The sequence below is a fragment of the Pinus tabuliformis genome, chromosome 2_2 (assembly GCF_031772625.1).
Source record: "Pinus tabuliformis cultivar Carrire ecotype Pingquan chromosome 2_2, CPIR1, whole genome shotgun sequence".
NCBI lineage: Eukaryota > Viridiplantae > Streptophyta > Pinopsida > Pinales > Pinaceae > Pinus > Pinus tabuliformis.
The window spans coordinates 1,009,847,220-1,009,859,538 of record NC_142300.1 but is presented as its reverse complement, the minus strand read 5'-3'; the positions used below and the strand labels follow the sequence as shown (position 1 = coordinate 1,009,859,538).

Here is a 12,319-nt window from a genome sequence, read left to right as displayed (position 1 = left end):
GGTCACAATATGTAGTGATATGATGGTTCATTCTCTCCTCAGTATTACCGACACTTGATCCATGTCTTAACACCTGATTGGTCCATGATCTCTAGTTAAAGAGCATGGAGGGTCATTGGTAGGGTAAACGTTCATGAGAGAAGCTTATGTAAATTTTGATTATTTTATTAATAAATTGCCTGAAGTGGCTGTGTTGGCTGAGGCCATGGACTGTTTCCTTCTTTGAGGGTTTTAACCACGTCAACAATACCTATTGATAGGGTTTTGAATCATTTCCATCTCACAAACAAGCTATGAATTTTATGCCCAATACACTCAGATTGAATCAACCATTAGTTTTTCCAATCCTTGACCCTTTATTAGCTTGGTAGGCTTTATCTCCACATCATACTCGAGAATAACTTCTATCCGTCTAACTCTTCTACCTTCAGTGTTAGGTTGGGTTAGAATGTCCTTCACAACAACATTTGGGACATAAGAAATCACATGTAAATGAAGCACATAAAATTTAAAATCTTTAAAATCTTTAACCAATGCATAATCCCGTTCCTCCATAATATTGTATTTAAGAGAAGAATCTCTCAAAAACTTTGCTAAATAAGGCTATTGGATCTACAATATGTTGTTGATTTTTCTGCATAAGGACTGTTAGAATTGTGTGTTTTGATGCGAAAGAGAAAATGATAAAATATCTTGGATAATCTAGACTAGCTAAAATTGGAGCACTAGCCAAGGCCTATTTTACCTCATCAAAAGACATATTTTTTTAATAGTCCATCTAATTTCACTTTCCTTTCTCAGCATGTTAGTCAAAAAAATTATAGTTTCTACTAAGTTAGGAATAAACCTTCTCAAAAAATTAATGAACCTCCTCCTTATTTCTTGGAATGTCAATTTTTTAAATTACAACAACCTTATTTGGATCAATTTTATTGCCGTCCTTTGAGATTATATGCCCCAACAATTTTCCTTCCTCCATTGAAAAATGTGACTTCTTTGGATTTAGGGATATGATAAACCCTCTTCACTTCTCAAAAACCTTTCTTAAATGCTGCAAAATGATCAAAATCGGATTTTGAAAATACAATGATATCATCAAGATAAAATACAATGAACTTATCCTTTTCATCAACGAATTCAATATCCATGTCCCTTTGAAATATGGCCCTTGAATTTATTAGCCCAAAGGGCATTTTGGCATACATAAATATTCCCCATGGTGTGAAGAAACCTATCTTTTCCTGGTCATCAGGGTGCACCAAAATCTAATTGTAACCTGAGAAACCATCAAGCATAGATATCCTCTTAGAGCCAACTACATTTTGTAGAATATGGTCCATCTTAGGTAAGGGATAATTATATTTTAGAGACACCTTGTTGATGTTTCTGAAATCAATACAACACCTTATCTCACCTGTCTTCTTTCTTACATGCACCGAATTAGAAAGCCATTTTGAAAACCTTAAATGAAAAATAATTTTTGCACCAAACAATTTTCTCACTTCTTTTTCAATAACATCAAGCAACACGGTATTGGTTCTTTTCAAATTTTGTTTGAAAGTATTTTGATCTTATTTGATTTGAATTATATGTTGAATGATGTTCTTATCATACACTTTGAGGTCCTCATATCCCCAAGCAAAAATATCTTAGTATTCCTTCATCAGATTGAGGTATTTCTTTCTATCTTCATGAGTTAAAGATATTGAAATCTTGACACTCTTAGGTTGTTGGTTTGTCTCTATATTGTAGTCTTCTACTTCAATTTTAGTGGGAACTACTTTGTGATTCTTTACTACATCATTCTGATCAAATAACTTCCGAAGAGGAACCAACCCTTTCAAAATTGTATTATTTTTCAGTTCTATAACCTCCATATCTATTGTTTGATTTTTAAAATCATCTAAATTTGAAACCAAAACCTATTGTTCATCCTCATCAAAACATTTTTCTCATCTATGCACAAACTAGAAATTTCCTCAGTTGTTTGCAAAAATTATCAAGTTGTTTGTCACCGTTGAACACTTTGTAATACTTTACAATGTATGGGACTGCTAATCTATGTTTGACTTCTATTTCATACTTCCTATTGTGATAGATAGGAATATTAAAAAAACTGTGTAATGTGGCCAATGCATCAACTATCATATTATGCTCTCTAGGAATCAAAGATAAATCATATTCTGAAAACAATTGCAACTTTTCTAGGACAAAATTCCTATAGGCTATCATCCTATGGTGTTTAGTTTGATGCACACCTTTAATATGATTGAAAATCAACTCTGAATTTCCATGGATTGAAATCCTTTTTTCCCTCAAGTATTTCGAAGTATGCAATCCAAAAATTAGTGCTTCATACTTGGGCACATAATTTGTACATTCAAAGGATAGCTTGTAAGAACTTAACCTTGAAATTTCCACCTTTGGTCTCATTATCCACACATTGGCTCCAATCCCTTCTTTACTGATTTCTCCATCAAAACCCATGTTCCCAAGGCCATCATCATCTTTTTTAAGTTCGAATTTGTTCCCTATAATTCACCTTATTCCTCCTCTGATATGCTTTCCATGTTTTATCTGTTTTCCTTCAAACAAAAATAATTATACAATATCAATGAATCCATATTGGAATGAACTAAACAAGTACATTGGTTACTAGGGCTTTCCTTGCCACTTACCATGAATTTCATCAAGGTTTCTCTACACAATCTCCTTGGTAGTCCAAAAATAGGAATCGTGGGATATAACATATCCATTTGTAAAGTACCTTTCAATTTTGTAGACCATGACCTTGATAAAATCATACCAAACTTTGGAGGAATATCAACAACAACTATATCCATCACAAGGAATTTTGTTGGAATTTAAGTGAGAGAGACAACAAAACCCTTGATTAAACCTAAACATTTCACCTTAATTGAATCAAAGGAAAAAACATCCTTATATGGAATTGTTATGTCCAAACCAAGCTTATCCAAAATAACCTTTGGCATTAAATTATATGATGCACCTGAGTCTAGCATTACATTATGTAGAATCAAATCATGCACATTGAAGCTGACATAGAAAGGTGGGACATCTCCATCTTGAGAATCTCCATCAACTTTTGGACCAAACTGAAGTTCAGGATGATCATCAATCAAGTTAATAGTATCTGAAACATATTCTACATTTAGTTCTTTGACAATTTGACTCTTGTATGTCTCATTCATGACCAGTTCATTAAATGGAATAGATATTTTGATTTTAGATATTTCATTTTATAAGCTAAAAGAATATTGACCTTCCTCTACCTCTTTGATGGTTGTGTATTTATTTTTAGGAATCTCTTTTAGAGGATCAACATTCTTATGGTTAGAAGTAGGTGCATCGATTTGGTCTTTCTTTGGAGGATTTACTGGAACCTTTATGTTTCTCAATTTATATTGTGTTTGTGCCTCCATGATTGCATTTTTGTACTCCTTCTTGTAATATTCTAATTCCATATGCATGATATATTCTTGTTGCTAAAGGAACAAGTCTTTCTTTTCTTTCATCAAAAAGATATTGTCCTCTTCTTCACCAAAATATTAAATCTGATCTTGATATTTTGTTGTCTCTTCATCTTCTACAAAATTCTATTGGAAAGGAGGTCTGATTTGCTGCTGATCTCCTTGATTTCTTTGTTTTGTTTGCTTTATTTAAAATTGAGGCCTCCAAAAATTTGGATTTCTCACTTGGGGATGGGCTTTTTGTTCTTTACCAACAACTTTGTTCTCTAAAGTCAATATTTCCACCAAATTTTCTATTGTTTTCACCATGACATCCAACATGCTATCTGATGAAGATGAAGCCTCCTCTTTAACTCCTATTTTTTCAACTTTCATCTTGGAATTTTTGTTCAACAGGTTTACTTCCACTCCAACAACATTCTTTTTCATATCCTCCAAGGTGGATGGATTCCTTTCTTTGAGATGATAGACAAGATTGGCATCAAAATCATATGGGTAATGAAGTAAATCCAGCCCTAGAGGGGGTTTCATTTAAGCCAATATTGAATTATACACTTTATTAAATCTTGCTAAAAAATTATCAACTGATTCTATTGGATCTCTCTTCAAGTTGTCATATCAACTACTATCTGCAGAGGGTTCTTCCTGACTTCCCATCTAGCAAGGAAAATTTGTTCAAACTGCTAGAAATTTCCAATACTCACAACTAGTAGACTTCTAAAACGTTGCTCAACCTCTCCTAAAACATCTGAGCAAAAAATCTCAATTTAACATCTGCATGGTCTACCTCTTCTAGGTCTATGAAATCATTCAAAATACTAAGGTGTTGATGTGCTGTAAGAACTCCCGTTCCATCTAACAGAAGCAATATCTGACCATACTTTTGTGGAAACTCATGTAGTGTATCTTGTAGATATAATGGAGCATAATGGGCAGCCATGACTATATGAAATGGAATTGTACTAAATTTTGGGATCTAAAATAAGGATGAGGGAGATAAGGAGATTGTTGTTTGACCAACTAGTGAAGAAGTAGGGGAAAAACAATGGAAATAGTAGGAGAAGAACACAATGGAATAATCAGTGGAGCAGAAAATGTTGGGGCAAAAAACAATTGGAATGAAGTGCTGAAATTTGGAGGACTTAGAATAAACTTCTTGCAACTGATAGACAAGATGTTCTAACTTATGAAACAGTGTCCAAATATCTTTGTCTATTTCTAATACACTCTTTCTGAAAAGGAATAGAGGATTCTAACTTAGCTTGATCAAAAACTATTTTTGTTAGATTATTTTGTTATTTAGATATGAATAAAATCAATTCAAACTTCAAATCAAATTAAGTGCAGTCCATTGATTTGACTCTTTCAGTTAGAGACACAGATCTTCTGGAAAAACTCGTAATTATTCCCTTTGTAGTCCTGTTTTTCATAAATAACTTCTCTGGACTAGTCAAGATGTCAGGTGGATTAGGATATGGATGATGTCTAGTATGTACTCTTGTTGAGACCAAATTTTCATACAGAAAATTATTGTAGCTAGTTTTAGTATCACTAACAATTTGGTAAATATTCATCCTATTAGTTTCTAGGTCAATGTCACCCTCAGGAACCAAAGTTTCCTCTAATAACAGATTTTTCAAGGGAAGTTTTCAAGCTTTGCGTTCCCCTAAAACAATGCCACTATGTTAACACTTCGTAATTCCTCCAAGCTGAGGAGAGGAACCCAAAGGTAACCAAAAACCACTTTGAAACTGGAATCTATCCCTTCTAGGTTCAGAGAGGGCTCTCTCTGTGTGAATCTTCACTCGCCTAGATGATTGATTTCCTTAGGTTTTTAGGCTAGGTTTTAAGATCATATGGGAATAAGATTTAACAATTTGCTCATAGGGAAGAGGGAAAATCCATTGGGTATACAGTCATATAAAGTTGATTGATTTTCGAGTGAGAGGATGAAGAAATGAGGTATATTTTGACATGGGCAAGGTAGATAGTCCTTCTGGAATTTCCAATTAAATTCATTGTAGAAGGATGAGCATAGGAATGGTGTAAAAATGACATATAAATCATCTAACTCAAGGATGAGTTCTAAATGTCATTAAAGAAGAGAAACATTAATTGTTCAAAAATCTATAACAAATCACTTTTATAGTGAGTTCTAAGATAAATCCTTGCTTAAAAAAACATGAAGACATACATTGAAGCATGATAATGACAAGAGAGAAAAATTACATCACAAGAAAGCACATCACCATTAGGAACTAGCACATGAGTCCTTGCAAAATCAAATATTAATCTTCTTCATTCACTGAAAAATATCAAAAAGGTATAATGCATAATTCTTCTTCTTCTAACCTTTACCAACCCTTTTCTTCATCAAAATTAAATCATAAATAGATCAAAAACAAGTTGTTTCTTCCTTTAGGAACTATATTTCCCAAAAATATTTATGTTTCTCCCTACTATAGCGAATATAAAACTACTTCTCTAAAAACTAGGAAACTGTTTTGACCAGAAAATTTCTCAAAAAAGTTACATTGAATGCAATGCCTAAAACAAGTCTTGAAGCTCTTTAGAAACCTCATAACATTAACAATGACCATAAAAAAATAATTACATATTATTTAGACAAAAATTTTACGGTCAAAAGGATGACTGTGTGGAAGCCCAACACTGCCGCTATGCTACTTACTACTCCAGTAGAAACGCAACATAGAAGTACAATTAATCAATGGTTTGACTTGTTATGACCACTTTGTGAGCTTCTGAATGAGCCGTGCATATAGAAAATAACACAAACATCATCAAATTCCCCTTTAGAAACATCCTTTAATTTTTCAAATCTTCCATCTTTCCAAAACTCCACCTATAGTAAGAGAGCAATGCCTATGTGAAAGTGAAACAAAATTTTTCCTTCACAATTCTGACTAGTCTTGAGGTCTCTGAATAAAATCAACAACCTATTTATGATGTTGAAAATCCTGAAAGCCATTTTCAAGTTCCCACTCACAAAAAATATGTCAAAACTTCACATTTCCATCAAACCCTAATGGCTTGTCAAAAATATAACATTACTCTCTCAACTGTTCCCTTTGAAAAAAGTTTCATAAGCTTGAAAATTTGACTGACTGCGGTTCCAAAAGGAATTCATACAAAATATAAAACTCTCAACCTCCTTATCCAACTTCATTCAACTAGTATACTAGGGCAAAATGGAAAAAACAAAAAATTTTCAATTACCTGTTTCAAGACTCAGACTTTGGCTACCTCACCCAACAAATCAAGCTTTCCTTTTTCCTTCTTTTGTATTTCCTTCAAATGTTGTTTAGAATCCCTTAACTCCTTCCTCAAGGTGAGGTTTTATCTATAGATGTTATTGAGATGCTTATGCAAAGGCAAATTTCTTTTCGACATATACTTAACATTTGACAATGTTGGCTCACACATGTTCAAATTGTCATGTATCTTTTTCTTAGCCCTTTCATCTTGTTTCTTAAGTCTAGTGATCTCATTTTAGGATTTCTTCAACTACTTTCTCAACCTATGAAAAGTATGTGTTATAGACATTTTTGTGCCTTACAGCTCTAAGCATGAAATGTCCATAAACCAAGGGCTCCTAAGTCCCTAAAAGTGTTGTTCTAACTCCTAAAGGAACAAGGTCAACAAAATACAGCTTCTCCCAAAAGTTCTCCACCAGAAACTGCTCAGAATAAGTCAAATCGGGATCATTTCAGCTGCTCCACTAGCCAAGTGCGTTGCATAGCACCTAAGTCCACTAGCTAGGTGCGTTGCAACGCACCTAAATGCATTACCAGGGTGCGTTGAGCGGGAAATGACAAGTGGCAGAGTCATTCCACGAGGTGGAGAGACAATGGAAGCTTCCAGAATCTTCTCCATTGATACTTGCCTCACTGAATTCGACCAAGGATGAGTAAGAGGCTCTCAGTCTCCAAGTGGAAGCAAGAACTGACAGAGAGAAGCCACTAATCAATTCATGAGCTGACTCATCCTCCTTGCATACATCTATATATGGATCCCTCATCCCAGAGATCTAGGGGGCTGGAATTTTGCACATTGTAAGGAATTGTTGTTGGTTTTGAGATACATATCAGAGAATTGGGTGATCTATGATTTGTTGGGGTTGAAGAAGGGATTTCTTTGCTGGGAGGTTGATGCTGGGTCAGGAATCATCGGTTGTAACTCCTCCTGGATCTTCTCGTATATCAATAAAACTATTTGAGTTTCTTCTCCATGCTTGTGTTCCATTGATGCTTGTTACATTTGTATGGTTAACTTAAATCTGATCCTAAGTTATTTATGAATATAAACCCATGTCTTTGTATAGTTTCCTTCTTCTGTGATCTTGCAGGTACTTGGTGAAGCTGGGCAAGTGAGAGAGCAGGTAGCTGGGAGCTGTCAAAGAGGAGAGAGATTGGATCAAAGGATTAGCGCAAGACACAGGTTGGTTCATCCTATTCCTCTTTGTTTATAGTTCATAAAGAAGAATACAAAAGTAGTTTTTCTCTATTTGTTTCTAAGGTAGCTGTCACACCTTAGTGGGATAGAGTAGATCTGAATGGACACTTTTCCCGATAACAAAATGGCGACTCCACTGGGGATCGTGTCTAGTTAGTTTGTTTGTGTTTCTCTTGTTGTTTGTTTCATAAACTTAGAAGCAGCAATCGAACTGCATTTGCCATTAACAAATGCAAAGTAGACATCTGCTGCTTCAGTCCATTCATTGGATCTGTTTATGACTTGAATAGCTGATTCATAGACCAACTGATTGCCCTTGTGATAGCTCTTAGAACCCCCCTTAGATCTAACTCTAATAGTGTATTACTGATTGCTTTTGCTCAGCCAAAAACCATAGATTAAACTGCAAACCGTGACCTAGAACCCGGATAGAACTCTCGTTTCTGCCCCAGCGCAGGCTCTGTGAAGAGGTTCTGCATTTCAACGCACTTCCCGAGAGGGCTACCTGCGCTGCAACGCAGTTCCTCCGTGTTATAGGTGCGTTGATCAGCCTAGCCTTGTGCAGCTGAGGTTCTTTGCTTCATTTTTTCCAGTTTTGTCTCTGATTTTTGCAGCTTGTGATCAGTATTTCACTGTTTCAAACCCCTTTTCCTTACTGATATTCCACCTCAGTTGTACAAAAGAAACTGTAGACGTTTTTTGTGTGTTTGTTACGTCATTTACAGTTTTCCATTGCAAAAGTATAATAGTCGTATTGTCGTTCTTTGATTTAGATCTGTCGCAAGTGTCGATTTTGATCATAGGAGAAAGTTTATTTGCTGTTGATAGTTGATTATGCTTTTACTTTTGCCTTTCGCTTGAATTTGTGATTTTCTAGTGTCGAAACGAGTATTTATTTCAAAATCATAAAGTGTCGTAATCATCTCTACCTTTTGATTTCGAAAAGAAGCTTGTTTGTGTTTGTCACTTGAAAGCAAATTCAGATTTGTACAACAACTTTCTTTTTAGGCATCAATATTAAGAAAGTGAAAAACAAAACACATGCATGTGCATTTGCATATTGGCAGTCTGTTTGGCTTGATTTAGGAAAAGTGCATTTACAGTGTGCTCTTTGCTCTTTGTGAAAATATTGTGTCTTTCTTTTCCCTTAGTAGCTAGGATTTTCATTGCTGAAAAGAGATAAAAGTTTGTTTATCATATTTAGATTGCATTTTAGGAATTACATCTACATCTCGTGGTGATCCCAAAAGGCAAACTTCATAAGAAAGATCAACTTAAAATAAATTCAATGAAATTAACAACGCTTTGGAACTTAACGCACAACATTTAGAGGTCTAGGCTAGAGACGTATTCCGGCGTCGTAAAGCCTGGTAACTGTTGTCCTCACTGATGGTTGGGTGATTCCTCCACTTTGAGATGATAAGTGCCAGTATGGACTTGTGCTCCCACGTACCGTCGAGTATATATTGGGAGACCCCTATAGGCTTAAAACCTTTATCCATAGGAAGCCGTGTCAGCCGCCCTACTGATCGCAATGCACCGAACACAACATTCGAGAAGATTGACTGCCGTACCATAAAAAGTATTTTGCAGTTTTGCGATTGGTTTGGTACTCCCTATACCTAGACCTCCAGAGCAGTCCCTTTCGTTCCTTTTCATACTCCTTAACGGAAAAGGTCCATCTGAGCACTTGTCACTTCAGGCTCATTAAAAATCGAAGGAGACTAGAGTCATCTTTTGTTTTTTCTCGACTCTTAAAAAATGAAAAAACAAGTTGTGTCAAAGCGTGTTAAAATTTATTTTAAACGGAATATTCATACCCTTTTCCTACGTTGATCTTGGGTTGAGAAAATGGAGTCCACCAACCAAGGAATTCCCCTTGGTGGAAATCCTAGTCCCTTCTCCTCTTGGGGAGATGTTGGTGCGCCCCATATGGCCACATTGTCGCTTCCAGGACTGACAATTGGCTTGCCAGTATGGCTCTTCTCAACCAATGTCGTTCAGAACACCACCATTCCTGAACAATCGAATCAGCAATTAGACGAGTCCAGAGTTGCCCACCAGCCTTCTACTTCCTATAATTCTTCCTCTCCTCCTTCCTCTTCGCTTGACGGAACTAGTAAAGCTAAAAGCCATGTTCCTAAGGAGAAAAAGGAAAAGAAGAAGAAAGAGAAGAAGAAGAAGGAGCCGAAGGCGAATGGGGGAAAATGAGTGTCGTCTAACGAAAATTCACACACTGCACCGACCAGGCCTAAATCACCATGTGTCATTTGCAAAAGGAGACCACTTTCATAGAGATATTCCTTGCATCCCCGGATACTAAGGGACTGGTCTCCTCGTTTGCACAATCCAGTGTCATCAACCTCTGGTGATCATGTTGAAAGCACACCGTCAACTAGTGAAAGTGAAGCCCCAGGACAAAAAGGGAAAGCTAGATTTCCTTGTAAACAGTGCGAAGGGAATCATGCCCTCCACCGTTGTCCCTTCTTAGACGAAGCTAAAAGAGTTTTGGATGATCATCCGGTTTCACCATTACGACTCCCTCCTGGATATAAAAAAATCTTGCCGAGTCCGTCACTAATTGAGAATCCAGCTGGCCCGCTCAGGTGGTCGGCTGAAGCGCCTATCGTTGAAGATAAACCAACTGAATCCATACCAGAAGAAAGTCAAAAGGTCAAGGCGGCAGTTGACCCGGTCTTGCCTTCAGAGGTTTTATCTTCGGATGATACAGTCACTGAAGAGAACAAGGATGACACCGTCCAAATTCTCTTCATCAACACAGACTCTGACGAACATGGGGGCAATCCACCCGTTCCTTTACCGCAGGAAGGAAGTTCGTCAGAGCCATACCCGGCCATCTACTCGGTCCGACCTCTAAGCAACCTAGTTGTCTCCTTTGACTGGAATCAACTAGGCAGACCCCACCTACCAGCAAGTGTACCATTCCGAATTGTCGTTCAAATATATAGAATGGTCATGGTTGGTACCATCATAGATGAGGGGGCTTCTGTGAGTATCCTTTCCTCTACTGCTTGGAAAGCACTTGGTTCGCCATCGCTTTTGCCTGAGATGAGAAATCTGACAGGCTTTGATAAAGGAACCAGTTGACCTTTAGGGATCCTTCCCGATGTGCCCATAACATTGAGAGGGAAGACAGTTCGCATGAACGTCATGGTAGTTCAAGGACCCTTGGATTATAACCTACTCCTTGGACGAGACTATATTTATTGCATGGGAGCCATTGTCTCCTCACTCTTTAGAGTAATGTGTTTTCCGCACGAAGGAAGAGTGGTCAAGCTCGTGGACCAGCTTTCATTTCCCGGATCACGCATAGCAAATAGTCATATATCGTCCCTAAATGGTCTCTTCACGCAAGAAATGTCTCCATCCCCAGTCCGTCCTCCCGATGAGCGCGAGTAATTCGGAGGGATATGACTGAAACCCAAGGGGCATGCGTCTTGGTCTGCTTCGGCAGGAAAACTTCGGGTATAGGGTAGGTTTCCGCAGGAGAATATGACTAGTCTGTACCCCATCCGGCGGTGGAAGAGGGGTTATTCTAGAATAAGATTCTCTTGTCAAAGTTATGTGAGTTGGCGGGCATCGTCGCTCACCTTTGTTTATCTCGGTAGACATTGCCGAAGAAGTGTTTTGTTTGCTGTGTGAATAGAACAATCTTTGGGTAACCTGTAAGAGGTAGGCCTCTCTCGGTAAAACAAATGTTTTGGCGGAAGTGAAGTAGAGGTAACTTTGAAACTCTATTTTATACCTGGGGGCATGCAAACCTTTTGGCGTGCAAGCGAAGGGCGACTATTTATTTTTTAAATTTTTAGGTCCTCCCTTTAAACCCGTAGGCTAACCCTTTAAACTCGTAGGATTAGTCGTCACCTAACTTGCATAAAGAAAGGATGTGGGGAAAAACTCTAAAAATTGCCATTTCTATATGAGACTTTCTTATCATATGACTAGATTATCGAGCAGTTTTAGCACATAGTTCAAGCTCGTTAAAAAATAAACATAAGACATGAGCAAATGTTTCCACCCGGGTTTAAGCTCATTAAAAAATGAACTATTCCCCGGTAAATAACCACTGTGAATGAAGCATTTCAGCCATTAAAGCCTTGGTCGTGTTTGCACCGTCACCTCCACTTTTCCATTGGCCGATCATTCACCTCCATTTGATTGTTTACCCATTTTGAGGAACAGCTGCGAAGAGTGATTTCACTAGCCATCCTTGTAACACTGCCGTGATTGGAAAATTCCAAACCTTACCTGGAATCAGCTGCTATCCATTTTATCACTCGTTCCTCAAAAGATGAGTCTTCTTTAAGCTCTTTTCAACTGACTCGTAAAATATG

General features: G+C 37.2%; 1 protein-coding gene across 1 annotated transcript in view; it reads right to left on the bottom strand.

The window, feature by feature from the left end:
• LOC149196794 (uncharacterized) overlaps window positions 1–3,212 on the bottom strand; it is a 78,691-nt gene extending 75,479 nt beyond the window's left edge. Inside the window, exon 1 of the mRNA XM_089408432.1 lies at window positions 2,913–3,212. Within this exon, the coding sequence (XP_089264558.1) occupies window positions 2,913–3,212 (300 nt within the window). The remainder of the gene's footprint in view (window positions 1–2,912) is intronic.
• Between the last annotated feature and the right edge of the window lie 9,107 nt (window positions 3,213–12,319).